This window comes from Polyodon spathula, chromosome 22 (assembly GCF_017654505.1).
Source record: "Polyodon spathula isolate WHYD16114869_AA chromosome 22, ASM1765450v1, whole genome shotgun sequence".
Classification (NCBI taxonomy): domain Eukaryota; kingdom Metazoa; phylum Chordata; class Actinopteri; order Acipenseriformes; family Polyodontidae; genus Polyodon; species Polyodon spathula.
In genome coordinates, this window is record NC_054555.1 from 8,531,643 (window position 1) to 8,549,273 (window position 17,631).

A 17,631-nucleotide genomic window follows, 5' to 3' on the forward strand; every position below is an offset into this window, starting at 1 on the left:
CTATGAAGACCAGGGTGGGAGTGGAATATGAGTCTCTGTCAATGTGAAAAATGGCTCTGCTTTCAACATGGAGTACAATAGAACACAAAGTGATAATATATATATATATATAGATATATATATATATATATTATATATATATTATATTCCCTATAGATATATATTCCTACTGGTCTCGCCAGCGGGTAAAACAGGAAAATAAAATAAAAAAGGCTTAATTCAACCACAGAAACATTCACTAACAAATTATTAAAAGTTTATGCCAACAAGAAAATAATTGGAATAATCAATAATTGAAAGAGCCTAAGTGCACAAATCAACAATTGCAGCCTTTACACCTGTTAGGAGTTCCTATGTGAAAATGACAGCAGCTTTCAGTAGACTAACTGCAATGGTATTTAACACCAATGGTTTACAATAATCTAGTTCACACAGGATTTTTTTTATTTATTTCTGCATTGCAAGTAAATACATTGTTCTGTGATGGAGATGTTAGTTGATTTAATATAACATTTCCTAGCACCACTTCAATCTTAACCACATGCCTAATACATTGTTTTTATCTTATTGTGTTGTGTTGAGGCGCTGTGTTGGAAAACACTGAACCATAATGCAGAATTCAGACCCAATGCTTGGAATGTTTGTTTTGAGACCATGACTTATCCCTTCACATTCGGCAGCTCCCCTCTTCAATCATATCTAAAGTATTTGTTTAGTCTCCTTGGGTTCAGATTACATTTACATGTCACCTGTTGCTAGTTGTGGTGCAAGCTATGAGGCACAGATTCTTGTTCCTATTAGGGAAGAAAGAGAAGAATAACTCAGGAAGAGCTAAATACTAACCTGGTTCTCTATGGGAACTGACAGAAAGTTTTATCAGAGGGCAAGTACAAAATGAGTTGGTGTTTTATGCAGATAGGTATGCACTGCCTTTCAGAGGTCAAATTTTGGATGAATCGAGCACGTATTTACTTAACAACAGTAATTCTAACAAATGCCCCCCCCCCCCCCATTTTGTATGTAGCTTTAACTGTGTACGTGTGATGCCATTTCCTTTTCAAGTACATTAGGCATTTAATTGATTGTCTTTCTGTTAAATATGGGTTTTCCTAAACATATCCTGCTAATCACAATGATCCTTAAATGGGCACTGTACTGCAGTCTTTTGAAACAGGTTGAGTATCAGACTAAAGTATCTGCCGTTAGATCAGTACATTTCCTGTGTCATTAATTTCTGTAAATGTGGCTTTGATATGCTGTTTGGATAAATACCTAACTAAATTAAATGGCAAAAACATTTTTAAAAAATAAATGATATACTTGTGCACAAGGATAAATTAGTGTCTTCTGGAAACCAGGTATCGGACAATGTATTAATTGAAATGACTTATACACTAAGTAAAGTCATTTTTTGAACTATGTACACTTGGATTTAAAAATCAGGTCTGTGTCTAGTAAGCATTTCATATCAGCCTGATCCACTGATGTTCAGATTGACTTACAGAAATGATCACAAAGCCGGAAAGCATGTAAAATACACACACAATTGAAGTTTACCCTGTTTACAAGTTGTTTGTCAAACTGTTGAAACATATGGCTTACAGACATTTTTTTTTTAAGCACCAACAGCTTAGTACACATCTATGTTAACAATCAGATGGCATCAGATTGAATAACTAGCTCTGCTTTAATATGGGCAAAAAACAGCAATAAAAAAAAAAGAACATGTACTATGCACAAAACTAGTATTTCTACTCATGAGGCAATGCAGTTCAACAGTGAGTGTCACAGTTTGTTTTCTTTTAAAGTGAACAAAGGTATCTTGGTGCAACAGCTTTCTGTGCCTTGGGTGGCCTACTAAATGCACCAAACGTAAGTAATTAGAACATAATCCTTACAGAAGGCTTGTGTGAATGGTCTTGTTTTGTTATTTCTGCAAACTCCTTACCCCAAGCTTTTAAGGCGTTTTTCATCATGTATTGGTGAATAACCCTAAAACAGCATGTTAACCCTAAACATGTTTGTGTCATTATAATACAGAAAAAGAGAAAACAAATCACTACGTAAATACACAAGTGGCACAAGTCAACTTCAAGTACAGATTTAAACAACTGTTATTACATATAAAATAAATATCCCATATGTTGGACATTATCCCTAAATATTAAGGTCAGTATTCCCCAAGAGGTTGAGCGTTTTGCAAATATAGTGCAGACACAGTAGCAACGAAAACAGCCTAACCCTTTCACTTAAAACACAGAAAGCCACTAATTGCCCAGAATCCATCTTTTCAACCCAATAAACTTTAACAGAAAAAAGGGAGAAGGTCACAAAAAGATAGCAGTATATCCCCAGGGTTTTGTAGCGTACATCCAAATGCAGGAGTAACACAGTCCACCACTGTCACAATTTTAGTTTCTTTTCTTGTCATGTCATCTCTACTTCCTGCTTTGTGGTGTAACTTCCTCTATATACAGGGATGATATCTACATAAGGTCATTTTGTTTTTATTTTGCTGTAAAACAATTAAAAAGCAAACATTTTGAAGCTCTTTACAGCAGAAGAAAATATTGGAGTTTGACAGACGTTTAAACACCATTCATAGGTTGTATTTACAGCACTGTATAGTAATAAAGACTTCTCTGATATTTGACCATTCCCTGCTGCTTAGAAGACTTGTTACCAGGCAGATGAAAGTTGTATGAAATCTTGGTGATAGCACTAGAGCCTTAACTATAGCTTTAGAATTTCTTGAACCATTTGATTCAAAGAAATGACCGCTCCACAGGCAAGCCAGACAGAAAAAAAGGGCTTGCCTTTAATTTTTGAAAGTGACAAAAGTGTGTTCTGACTAAAAATTAAAAAAAAAAGAATGTTTACCAGTAAATTGTGTTCCCATAAATGTTCCTTCAGTTTTGTTTCTTAATTTTTGTTTATTTAGATTATTTTTTCTTCTTTTTTTGGATTCTAAAGCCTTTTTTAAAACATGTCGTTCCTATTTCGGCAGCAAACAAGCACTAGGAAAATCCCTCACAGGTAGATCTCTCGCTTGGAATTCTGGGTAGTAGGGGTGGTGGCTTGCTGAAACGCTGAGGCCTGGGTGAGAGGGATTTCTTCCATGGGGGAGTCCTTGCTGGGCTCATGGCTAGTACTAGAGAAGGCACTGTATGGGGGCAGGAAGCGGATGTTAGCGACCTTGGCGTTGTGTTCCTCCACATGCCTGGGGCTCCCATTTGTCAGCCGATCCTGGTTCCCCCTCTCTTGGTAAGGCACAAAGGTAGAGAGTTTGGGGGTGTTCTTGGTCTTGCGAGTAGGGGAAGGTTGTCCAGGCATCCAGCAGGCATCTGAATGTCCAAATTCAGTGCATTCCCTAGTACAATTCCCAGTCATAGCGACGTCTGGCAGAGGTCTGAGACCTGGAAAGACAAACAGAAAACCGTAATATGAAAAAAAAAATTCAAATAATAATGTTTTATTTTATATATGAAAAATGCAAAACTGTCTTTATGCTCTAAATGAAGATAATGGAATTCCCTGCTGGATTATAATATTAGACTATATGACACACAAAAAAAAACGGAACATCCCTGTATATATATATATATATATATATATATATATATATATATATATATATATATATTATATATAGACTAATACATAAGATCTATTTAGAACTTTAGTATCACTTAACTAAACGTAAGGAATTATCATTGAAATCTGACTCTTTTTAAAGGGGCACATAACACATTACCAGTTTATTTAAACAGCTTGTTTCATGAGTATTCCTGTAAATACAGCCTGCGTAATCCCTGTGGCACAAGATACGGAGATACTTAAATATACCATCTGTAAAAAGTGCTACGGGGAAAAAATTGTTTGTTTTTTCTGCTACTACAGACTGGAACTTGTTAACCGCAGCACTTTGATCTGACATCTCTGTTGCAAAAAAAAAAAAAAAAAAAAAATGTCGTGTCCATGAATTTATCCGTCAACACACGTAAGCGACACATTTGTAATTGCACATGAAACACATAACATAAGTAATATACAAACATAAAATTTTGGGGCATTCGAGTATACCGGTAGTATTTATATATATATATATATATATATATATATATATATATATATATATATATATATATATATATATATATATATATATATATATAATCTATTAATCACACAGCTAACATTCATGACCAGCAACAGCTGAATCATGGTTCTAAATTCCATTCCGTGATTTATGAATGGTGGCATATCCTGGCTCCATCCCAAAACTGTAAACGCTTAGGCTCAACATTTAATTAATGAAAGATACAATATGCAATTGCTAGACTTCAAGACTACAGCAAATGCAACTTATTTTAAAGATTGCATGCCCCAGTTATAGACTATACTCTATAGCATAGCATCTACTGCATACATACCAACCCTACCGATTTATAAAATTATAGAAAAATACAGTGAAACAAAAGTGGAAATTGTAATAAAAACTGGACCCGCAAATGTACATTAAAAGTGCCTTGATCTATGACAGTCATTGTACAACCCGCAAAATAAAACGTATATGTAAGATTCAATTGGATTTCAATGTTGACTGACTCACGATCTCAGTGTGCAGCATAGGACTAGAGTACACTGCAGTTATTAGCCAAAAGATGGTCTTGTTTGTCATTATCAACATGATTGTATGTACACCCCCACCCTCCCAGTCTACTGCTTTTTGGTCCTGAAAAGTTAGCAAGTATGCTAGTGTTGTGCTATTTATCAAAGACCCTTGACAACCATCGTCAAGAAAAAAAAAAAAGTTCAAAATCTTAATTCTATAAAGGTCAAAATCCCTCTGAAAGACTGCCAATCTCCAAGTGTCTGTAAAAATTACAGGCTTTCAACACTCAATCACATTCTTCAGTGTGTTGCACTCACAAATAACATGGCACCACACAGTCACAAAATTGCCTTTGGTAGAAATAAGTGAGAAAACAAACAAATACCAAATGTTTAGTTTAAGCTTATACCATAAGCAGGGACATGATTTTGTAATGTTAAATTCACTGAATGATTTAGAACAGTGTACAAAAATTGTGTATATGTTTGCTTAAGAAAGGCAGACTTAATGTTAGATATATTGTGTGCTGTATGTCATCATACTCAAGATATGGAGGACGTATTTGCAATGTACAAAATTTTTAAATGACAATATCAACCCACGTGCAGGAATAAAAAAAAGAAAAAAAATGTATTTATGCATGACAGTAAATCACTTTTTAAAACAAAGAAAAATCTATCTTTTGGGAGACCTTTTTATTTCCCAAATGTGCAAAACCCTCTCACTTCATGCATAATTTAAATGCATTACCTTGTACCAGAGGTCTAAGTCTTCAGGCTAAGAGTTTAAAATACACATGCAATATTCTCTGTTATTGAACACTGGCTGTTAATTAGCTTAAAATAAGCTGTGTTCAGCAGCAATGTTGATGGTTAAAATGATAATGACATTCAACAAGGCGTGAGCAATAATTTAGTTTTTATTCAGAAATGAAGCATAGTTTCATAAAGAGTTTCTTGAGTTCAGTTGGCTCATCTCAATGGAATTCTAAGGTAAAAACTTTATAAATCCATTTTGCAAAATGCATGATGATACTGAGTGCCTGTTTGTGTTTTTAATGTCATGAGAGATTGTCATTATCATGCGGGTGTATCGATGATGCCCAAACTACAGATGACACCTCCTAATTAAATTATTACAGAGTAGCAGAACAAAATACAAATGTGATTTAAGCTCCAACCAACACATGTGTCCTACTAGGATGATCCTATATATATATTATCATATAGATATATATATATATATATATATAGATATATATCTATATATATATAATTATAGATATATATTATTATTTTAAAACACTTAAACTCAAAATCAATTATTGTAAGGTGACATTGGTTTTATGTTGGGAAATATTTTTAAGAAAAATAAAAAAAATGAAATATCTTACTTGCATAAGTATTCAACCCCCACTCATTAATATTTGGTAGAGCCACCTTTCGCTGCAATAACAGCTTTAAGTCTTTTGTCGTCAGTATGTACCAGCTTTGCACACAGTGTTGGAGTGATTTTGATCCATTCTTCTTGGCAGATTTGCTCCAGATTGTTCAGATTGGTTGGACGACCCTTGTGGACCGCAATTTCCAAATAGTGCCACAGATTCTCATGAGATTGAGATCAGGACTTCGACTGGGCAACTGTAGGACATTCACCTTTTTGTTCTTGAGCCACTCCAATGTTGCTTTGGCCTTGTGCTTGGGATCATTGTCTGGCTGAAAGGTGAATTTCCTCCCAAGCTTCAGTTTTTTAGCGGACTACAGTATACAGTATTTTCCTGTATTTTGCTCCATCTATTCTTCCTTCAGTTGTAACAAGATCCCAGTCCCTGCTGATGAGAAGCATCCCCACAGCTTGATGCTGCCACCACCATACTTCACTGTAAGGATGGTGTGTCTTGAGGCATGGGCAGTGTTAGGTTTGCGCCACACATAACGCTTTGAGTTTTGGCCAAAAAGCTCTATCTTGGTCTCAACCGACCACAAAACCTTTTACCACATCGCAGCTGCGTCACTCTCATGCTTCCTGGCAAACTCCAGACGTGCTTTCAGATGGTACTTTTTGAGTAATGGATTCTTTCTTGCCACCCTCCCATACATGGCAGTGTTATGCAGAGCTCTTGATATGGTTGACTGGTGCACCATTACTCCACTCCCAGACACTGAACTCTGTAGCTCCTTCAAAGTGATTGTTGGCCTATCTGTGACTTCTCTCTCATGTCTCCTTCTTGTTTGAGCGTTGAGTTTTGAGGGATGGCCTTTTCTTGGTAGTGTCTGGGTGATGTGATGCAGCTTCCACTTCCTGATTATTGATCCAACTGTGCTCAAACACTTGGATATTATTTTGTACCCTTTCCCTAATCTATGTATTTGTATTACTTTATCTCTAACTTCTGTAGAATGCTCTTTGGTCTTCATTTTCCTTCAGATTCACAGCCTTACCAATGATCCTTCAACAGTGGGGTTTTTATCCAGAAAATGTGACAGCAACTTTAATGGTTCACAGGTGGAGGCCAATGGTAAGGTAATTTTGTCCTCGTTAGGGCAATTTCTTTCATCAGTGCAAACTGGGAGCTTCCACAGTACAGAGGTTGAATACTTATGCAAGCAAGATATTTCAGTTTTTTATTTTTCTTAAAAATATTTCCCAACATAAAACCAGTGTCACCTTACAATAATTGATTCTGAGTTTCAGTGTTTAAAAATAAAATATCAAACAGAAATAAATTTCAATGTAATTTGTAATTCGGCAAATGAGAAAATGTAATTCCGTAATATGAGAGAATTGGTCAGGGGTCTAAATACTTTTGCAAGGCACTGTATGTGTGTATGTGTGTATATATATATATATATATATATATATATATATATATATATATATATATATATATATATATATATATATATATAAAAAAAATAAACCTAACCCTAAGGTGATGAAGTATAAGTCTGCTGTAATAAAAGTTAGCAAGGTACTTACTCAGCAGTATCTGGAGAATGCATTCAGATTTAAATGTGTCCCTTATATTAATATATTGCAATAATAAAATAACCACAACGCTTGGGGTTCACACCCTTCCTTTTGCACTGCTAAGTGATCTTTGACACCACACAACATTGTCATATGAAGAACTGTTCCACTTTCACATGTCATGCATAGGTGCTGACAGATTAATCAGTTTCAGCCTTCTTCCTAACATTATTCTAATTTGTCATATTTCCTGTCATAGTTAAGTGTTCTTAGAATATGCAAGTGCTGAGGTAAAATGCAAATGAATAACATGGATATGGAGTTAAAGTGTACGCACATACTGATGAAGCTGTATGCGTGTTCCATGAGAGGCAATCATGTGCTAAAATTGCTTGGCTAGACCCCTAACAGGTACCTATTACTATCTTTAGGTGCAAGATGATTTCTTTCCAGAATATATCTGATGATAATGGGAGACAAGGTTAGAATGCCTATTTCTCAAGTCATTTACACCATGCAGCCAGTTGCAATGTGACCTGACAACAATGTAATACTGAGGGACACAGACACACGTACCATAATTTAAGCAATTTTCAGCTGTGCAAAACGAGTGGGACAACTGCCAGGTAAACAAATGGTAGAATGAATTTGCTATCGTTTTTATATAGTTAATTGATCGCTTCAGTCAGAGGGAAGTTGCAGTGCTTGTCAAGTAATTTTACTCAGCTGACAATAAAGGTTACATGTTGTTATGTATTGTATTATAAAGTAAATGAAATATATTCTGAAAATGCAATTCAGCATAGAAAAGTTTGCAGTACTAATCTGGCTTCTGGTGTCACACTTGTAACAATGCACAGTATGCTTCTTTTTTTTTTTGTTATGCTTTTCATCCCCTATCTTCCATACTGTATTCAACCAACAAGTGATGGATTAAACTTGGTTGTCCTTAATGCAGTGATCTGGGGAGTTGTGATGACTGACAGTGAAACCGATCCCTGCTGTGTGTAATAAAGGGAATGGAAAACTCACTGCTCCTTCTTGTTTGTTGGCCAGGTTTGACGTAAAAAAAAAAAAAAAAAAATTGACAGCTCTTTCTTTTACACAAGGTATAATTGCAAGCAAGTCAGTTCTGTTGGGCCTAAATCCAATATTTATTTTCCTTTCAACTCTTTTTTTTTATTCTGATGAACAGACTGCAGTCTATTAATCCACACAGCAGGGGGTTACACAAACAGTGGCATAATGAGCTTCCCCACGTTCCCTTGTCAATATGCCTCAGGTACACACTGGAGGAACAATCCCTATCGGGAATGTGAAGGAACAGTTTAGTCTTTATGCCCTTGGTCTGCCCAAGATGTGATAAGGACCAAGTACTGTAGGTTGATGTTGACAGCACCCAACTCATTTGGTTTTAGACAAATTAGTAAATTAAACAACTCTGCAACACCCACTTATATCTCAGGTTGAAAATAAAAGCAGAAAGAGGAAATGAAAAAAGGATCATAGTGAAATCTAAAATCAGTGTGGGATACGGGACTATCCCTTAGTGTTCTGCATATGCTTCGACAGGTCCAAGGTCCCTCAGCTGTGGCTGAAGGCAAAGCTGTGGCACAATGTCAATCCAACAATATCTACCTATCAGTTGCTGTGGCAACAGCTAAAGGCCTGCAATCAATTATTTGTAAGATTCACACCAATGCAGATTAACTGCAACCAGAAGATAATGTAGCCTCAAGAAAGCTGATGTTCCAGAAAACTTAAAAACAAAACAAAACTAGCTTCTATTTGTATTAGGGACAGAATGGAGAGTTTCATTGAACTAAATGTTGAGTTGAATTTAATTTAAACACACCACACAATCCGTAAAAAGGAAAAAAAAAAAGTCTAAATAAATAAACAAAAACAAGTGAGATGACAAAGAATGTTATCTGTTATTGTTTCTGTTAATTCCCATGCCTTTACTTCCATTTCAGACAGTTAGACTCATATTATCCCTTTTCTCCAGCTGGATCAATGAGGTCTGTGCTTATGCAATTCCTGCTTATTGGTTTGGCAGCCTCCACAATGACTGGAGGGAGAGCCTCCTCACCCCTGGAAGATTAGAAGAAGGGAGACAGGTGCAGTGAAAGGAGGTGCTCAATATTCAAGGTTATCATGTTAGCCTGAAGAGCCTTTAAAGTGCAAGGGGGCTCTTAATTTAAATGTCTTATCTTTCCTTTTAAGTGTCAGTTGACGTCAGGGTTTCTGCACAGATTTAAGGTGGCACAGGGAAAAAAAAAGTGACATTATTTTATTTTCGGCCTAAAACTAATTGGTTTTCTACAGGTTCTCTGCTTGTGAGAATGATTTAAGACTTTCTCCCATAATCCTCCAGGTAGAGAGAGGTTAAAGACCTCAACTTTTACACTCTAGGAGTTAGTGTGTCTGTAGGTTTGTGGCACTGTGCTCTGCCCTTGTGTGTGTTTTGTGTTATGTGTTGTATGTGGTGTGTTAATGTTGATGTTTAGATGTTAGTGCACAGGATATACATGGGTCTACGTAGCACGAGTGATTTAAAATGTATAATTGTATTTAGACACGAGGATGGCACAATCACTTCACATGCAGATTAAAAGGGGTATTTGTATGTGAGCACATGGAAGTGCACAAATTAGTACACAAATTCACGTGCAAATGTACCGAGATTCCAAATTGAATGATTGATTAGCAATCGAGTCAGTACACCTGCATAAAAGATGCAGTGTTTCACTCACTCTGGGTTGTGTGTTCGCTGAGTGGAGAACAGGTGTGGAGAGAAGAATTAAAAAAAAAAAAACCTATCCTTACAATTGCTCTTTCGGGCTGGAAGGACCAGCACAATATTTGTGTTTTATGGCAACACAAAATGACTTACTTACAAGTAACATTACTATATTTTGAAAATAGATTCGTAACTGGGTAAGGGATTCATTCATAAACGCTAAGCTCCACTTACAGAATGAAAATTACGCTTTTTGAAATAACCCCCAGAGTGTCAACTTCGAGCTCTCTGTCTGTCTCATGTCTTGCCCATTGTAATGGTAACTGACTGACAAAAGGTACCTATTTTGTACATTAAAGAGTACCGGTTATGTGAGTGACAGACCATTTACAGAAAAGAGTGTGCTTTATTTTACACTTTCTTTTCACCAAGCCTTTTTTGAGCTTCCTTAAAAAAATCACTCAGACAATTTTCAAATCAGCTTTCACCGGGGCATTACCCAGCCTTCAATTAACCTTAGAATGACAGGTAGTGTTTAGCTCAGTACCCCGGGGGAACAATCTTTGCTTGTTCAGGGAAGAAGAGTAGAAGGGGACAGCTGGCCTCCCCAGATCAGTGCCTCTGTCACTTGAACAGGCAGCAGGAAATATGTGGTGTGCTTCACTACCACCCATGACTCCTTCCACTGTTACAAAAGTCTTGCCTTTAGTCTAATTAAACATTAGGCAGATAAGAATTTTTGCCTTGACAGTCTTTATTCACGCTTTTAGTTATTACTTTTTGGAAATTAAATTAGCTGGATATTAATTAATCGGTATACTGGTTCAAAATGCAAAGAATGGAGTGTTGTTCTCAGGGAGAGATGGAAACAGGTCTGGATATTCTGCTTGGATAATTATTGCGCTGTTCGATCGAGGAAACCTGACGTTAAAGCCCTGGAGATTTAAATCCCTTTTCTGCAACGTTATGTTTTCTAGCAAGCAAGTCATGAAATCCTCGAGGGTCAGCAGTGGAAAAGAGAAGGAAAAATAGTTCCACAAGAAACTTTCCAGAGGGAGTTGCACTCAAGGGGCTTTCTGCTAAGTAAAAACATATATAACACACATAATAGATAAATAATAAGCGCATATATTCCTTATGGGTTATTTTAATTTGCCTAAAACTTTTTGATGGAGTCTCAGTCTGCTTACGCTGGTATTAATGTAAAAAGAAAATAATAGAGACCTTTATCTGTAGAAGTTTCAAGTAGCAACTGACATAGCAGTCAAACTGTGTTCATAAAATGCTAGTGCACCAATAATTTGCTTGCAGCGCTATATTTATGTTCCCACGAATACCAACCATCATAATTAAGCTAAAGCAATCAAATACCAATAATTCTGTAACCTGCTTCCCTGCCTCAATAAGAGTTTCCAGCAACTCCTTTGCTCACTGACCCTTTGCCCTTTTTCAGGGATTTCGAATGACTTGATTTTCTTTGGAGCAGATCCTGAGACCCCAAAGTGACATATCACAATTTCAGTTCAAGATAACGTCCATGTTGTGAGTCTATAGACGGTCACTTTCAAATTCAAAGGATGATCCATTTCCAAGATTCCTGCATTCTTATTTTAACTCTTTCCTGGTTATTTGTGTTCTCTGTTAAAACCAACAGAACATACAAACTCAAATCTTGTTCTGGCATTTTAATTATTGTTATGTATTTATTTTTATGATTTCTGATCATGTAAGAAGAGCATGATTAATAGAGAAACAGGTCCATTTTAAATATCTATACTGGGCAGAAAACAAAGTAAAGTAGATAAAAGTGTGGCTAATGACTTCACTTGTGTGTTTAAATGAAAAGCATCAAACTCTTCAAACTGTGCCTTGGTAGTCTAAAGTTACAAGATGTGGTTCTGTGCAACACCCTGCTTGCCCCTCCTCCCCATCTCTATAATGCTGATACTATATTAGTAACAGGGAGATGAATGTTTCTTATTCATTTCTAAGGTGCAAGGGCTAGAAGAGCAGTCTTCTTCTTAAAAAAAAAAGACTTTGGAGTTTAGAAAAACCCAGAAGGGTTTAACACAAAACAGTCCGGGAACATTTCAATGGATCCCTGCTGTGAACTTATAAACCATCAATTTAATTATTTATGGGTTTAAAAAAAAAAAATTCTGTCAAATGATCTACCTCCCACTGGAATACTACACAGGAAAAAATCAATTATGCTACAAAAGTGAATAAATTTATACCAGCATCACTAGGCCCGAGGCCTACACTTCTATTATTTCCCAGGTTGCATTTAGGGGAACTGAAGAAATGTAACCTTATTGACAGTCGATCTGCTACTTAAAAATGTACCAACCAGCTCTAATAACATAAAAAAAAATACATTTAGTGGAAAGCCAAACATATTTTAATGAATATATTCACAGGAGAAGTATCAACAAAATGGAAATCAATATATACAATAAAATTGTCCTTAACACAAGACTTAAGTTAGGCTGTAAAGTGAGCAATACGTTTGATACAACAAAAAGGACCAATATATATATATATATATATATATATATATATATATATATATATATATATATATATATATTATATATATATATATAGTTAAAGCAGCCATATTGCTATGTGATTATTGACTTGGAAATTACATTCAGACAGCCAAACAACAACCTACATGGACAGACAGATAGACAGACAGAGACAAAGGATACAAGAGCATGTTTCAATGGATCAATTGACACAGTGTGCAATGCTACCCTAGCTCAACATGACTTACCAAGCAATTACAACACATATCAAGTCCTAATCTTATATACCTTATTGGTGTACCATTTGTTTCGTGCACAGTAAGCAGTTTTTCCTTCCCGGGAGCATATGCCCAGCATTGTAAAGCCAAAGTGCAGAAGCAAAGCACTTTTTCACAGCTAAATTATGACTGTTTACTAGCAAATTTTCCCACCTTTTGATCCCTGATTACATCCTGGGCCCCGTACTTCTCATTTAAAACTGTTGCACCTCATAAATTCTTCACTTTATGGGGCCAATTTCATTACAGTAATGCTATTGCACTGGCAAGGAGGAAGCATGATGCCAGACTTTTCTTTTTTATTATTCTGTAGGACAATGCCTGGTCCTCACTGTCAAACAGTTTGCATAGAGACCCCTGATCATTTTTTTTACGTGGCCATTCCTTACAAACTACATTTGGAATGTCCACCTTTCATTTTTTTCATTTTTAGTTTTTTTTAGTGTGAGATGTATATTTTTCAAGACACAATTATCTCTGTTTCTCAAAACGGTGGTTGGTTGTTCATCTATGATGTAACACTTTCAATTTGAATAGAATGTTAACACATCACAGTCTATATTTTCTACTGTTGGTAAATTATAGTATATGTACGACGAAGGTAGTGGAAAATTTGACCCCTTCTCTGTTCGGTCACTGAGATCTAAAGATGCAATTTTGTCCTGATTTTAAGGGTTACTGCGTGAGTCTCGTTGAGTGACAGCATTTAGCTTTGCTTAAATTATGTACACACAGGTAATTTATATTGTATTGCATTGTTCTATGTTGCATGAACCAAATTTTAAGTGACAAGGATTTTGAATTGCTCTCATTAATAACAAAGTTGCTGGTAACCAAACTGATATGCAATCCCAAACCATACTTTTTGAAAGGGCATTCACAATTGAATATGTATATAACACTACTACTACTACTACTACTACTACTAATAATAATAACTAATAATAATATATAATAATAATAATAATAATAATTATTATAATAATAATAAGCCAATGTGTGTTCCGTAGGAGCAGAATAAAAAATTAATTGTCAGTTCTGCCTTGTCCTTCTGTCAACAAAGTACAATCCTCTTTAATGAGAGGACACAGCTTGCTGCAGTCCTGTTCACATAAATCCCATTGATTTAATCTTAAAATAACAACGAAAAAATAGATGACTCTAGGAGTGTATGCAAACAGCACAGGGACTGACATGAGCTACTACACTTGGCACCTGTTCGTTTGAGATCTGAAGTTTCCAAAAAAGAACGCCGTCTTCTCTTTCTATGAAAGGGATTTTTAATGGTATCAGCCTTTTCTTTTCACTTAGTCTTAAAAAAAGCACAACAAAAGGAATTATTTGTCTCAGAGCTCTTCTTTTTTCAGTGAGAGAACTTTTAATATTTATGGTCAATTTTGCCCTTTTATTGCACTGTTCTGTGTAGCACTCCTCCAGTCTTGTTGCCAAGCATTGGCGTCCTATGGGAGAAGGTGAGACTGGAGCAGCTGTGATGTCGCTTCACAGTGGCCACTTCATAATACCTTTCTAGTGGTAGCAGCCAGAGATAGGCTAAAGCCATGTGGAATACTTGTATCTACTGCTACCTCACAGGCATGGATTTCATCAACGCAATAGATTCAGATGCAGCACATTTCATATGAAAGCTTTACCTATATTTAACTTTGCAGCCAGGTACTCAAGATCAGGTCTGCTCTGTTCACAAATACTATTTTGTAAGTTTACTTAAGTTTACTTAGGCCCTGTTTCCTTTACTCCTTGGCATTATTTAAAGCGATCACCGCTTGCTGATTAGCTTACAGTAAATAATAAGGATAAATGAGCCCATTAGGAATGGCTCATTCCAGTGAAATTGCCTGGCAGTGCAATGGCCACGCTACACCTGTCCCACACAATAACAGATGGATTCTGCTTCTAGTAATGCCAATCCTAGACATTTAACAAGAGTTTAATACATCACTAAAAAAAGACTTCTGTTATCACACTGGTGAGTTCCTCAGTCTGGCAAACAGCCCAGAAAGGCAGGTTTTTGGTAGCTTCATAGATGCATGCCACTGATGCTGAATGCTTGATCCAGCTTACAAGTATACACCACGCTGGAGTATAAGCAGCGACGTGATGCCAGCTCCCAATGTCAGGAACATAAGCTGTATTTATTTATTTAAAATGTTCACACAGGATACGGCAACATCTTGTTTGCGGAGGTGCCATATGCTTTCTCTGGGAAGCGTTTCAAAGATCTGAGGTAACACCAGTGTCTGATGATGGGAGGTGTGTGGCTTCACTCTAGAAGGGACCAAAGCTGAGGATTTTCTATGTTTTCTTTTTTCTTTATCTTTTCATAGCTGCTCTTGCTGACGCAATCATGAGGCAGTTTTTTGCATTTCTGTATTCAACTTAGGGAGGAGGAACACCATTCTACAAAGAATAATTCTAAGAAAGCATGTAATTTATATTATACATTTGTTATATATAATAGAATTATTATCTAAAATAATTATTCACTAAAGATAAATTTACATTAAGCCTTTATCCAATCTTTCATGCTAGTAAATTAATGTAATTTGAGACAACAAGTGTGTACCTAACTTTCTAATTACATTGCAATAACTAGGTAGCTACCAATGGCCCCTGCTAATACATTGAAACTATTGGTGGAATAAGTGTGTTATTACACGGATGTGATAAGTACCATTGTGTTATCACGTTATTGCATAAATGTTGTTGACGAGTCAATCCCATGTAACACATGTAAAAGTTAATTATCATGTACATCTGAAGCTTTTGGCATTAACCATTTAAAGAGCAAGTGAAAATCTGTCCTTTAGATTTTTGCTAAATATACAATTATTATTATTATTATTATTATTATTATTATTATTATTATTATTATTATTATTATTATTATTATTATGTTTAGTGAATTACATGATATATAGCAAGTCGGTAGCTGCCGTACTCATCACTGTCAGGAATAAAATGGTTCATAGGAACTGAAATGGTAAAATGGTTTGTAGGTTGCCCAGCACTGCCTTATCTCAGCCTAAATAAGGATTTATGGGAAGAACTTAACCAAGAAGTCCAACATCATTGCATACGCTGTTTAACACTTCAGTGTCTGATGATTTAGGGGACTTTCCAGGATTTGTACAATCAAAGGACGGGATATAGCTGCAGGAGTGGACCACAGTGGGGAGCTATTTCTTTGGCATGGCTTTCTATGTACTCTGTGTATATCTGTATGCTGTCAAGCCATGAATGACATATTTGTATTAGATAGATCAATACCTTGCTGTTATCGCTGAATACGATTGATTGATGTCCTATCATTCACTGTATCAGTGTCATTTTGATTTGTATTAATTTTTTCTTGCTCAACTCCAATCAACTGCCAGCTTTCTTGGAAACTGGTTTGAATACAAAAGGTCCGTTCTGATTACATTAGAGCAATCACTTCTTATTCTGTCTCTAAAATCACAAGCAAGTTTAAGGATACCGTATAAATGCAAGTGAATAGTCAGCATACCCATAGTGGCTCATTATCTAGACAGATCATTTTACTAGGGGTTTGGTTTCAGCTGCTACTGTGTGATTGCGAAAGCGGCTGAGTTTGCAATATGTGATGGTAAGGTGACTATAGGTATTCTCTAGCTGAATAACTGGAATGTGTGCTTTACTGAGTTCCTAACATTCTCACAACCCCCTTAGTGTGAAAGAGCTGGCTTAGATGTGAACAGGGTGCCCAAATATTTGCCACCAGGGGTCGATTCACTCTAATTTTGGCCACCACTAATGATATATCTAATATATATATATATAATTATATATATATCTATTATATATATAGATATATATATAGATATATATATATATATTTTAGGTACATATGTAAAATCACAACTTTGTGTTATACAGACATAACGGAAGATGTAATTTTAAACTAAATTTACGCTACGTAATAATACTAGATTTGCCACAGAATGACAAGCAGGGGCATATTTTGAAGTGCAATGGTAAAATGTATTTGCCTTAGTTTGTGCTTAAAAAGAGGGCCTTCTGCCCCACTAGCACCCAATTGTTGTTAAGGATAGTATATTACCACCATCCTGGTATTACTGTTATTATTAATATGATACATCACCTGTCATTTATTATTCTTTATCTATACAGTATATGAATATGGTTTTGTTACAATGTCCTTCTGCCCACCGCTTTGATCCAATATCCAGTCTATTGGGACAGTCTATTCCCCTGTGTTACTCCAATACCAGGAAGAGAAGGCATTATTTGGCCTTGTGTACTTAAAAGCTTCATTAGTTACCAGGCCCTCTGCAAACCCAAGAGACTGAGGAAAAAACAGATTAACCACTCTGTTATACCTATTGCGATGCTAGAAGAAGAAATATACTGGCTTTAAACACATGTGAGTTATTAAAGCCCATTTATCAAGAACTGCAGGACATAGGTGTAATATTAAAGTACACACTGGGTTAT

At 35.9% G+C, this 17,631-nt stretch overlaps 1 protein-coding gene across 2 annotated transcripts in view; it reads right to left on the bottom strand.

The window, feature by feature from the left end:
- Positions 1 to 1,683: 1,683 nt before the first annotated feature.
- The window catches only part of LOC121296860 (protocadherin-1-like), a 122,702-nt gene continuing 106,754 nt past the window's right edge, over positions 1,684 to 17,631 (bottom strand). The window contains exon 5 of one of the 2 annotated variants that reach the window (XM_041222732.1): positions 1,684 to 3,416. In XM_041222732.1, coding sequence (XP_041078666.1) covers positions 3,031 to 3,416 — 386 coding nt within the window. In that variant the 3' untranslated portion in view covers positions 1,684 to 3,030. The remainder of the gene's footprint in view (positions 3,417 to 17,631) is intronic. The other variant, XM_041222733.1, reaches the window with a different exon arrangement.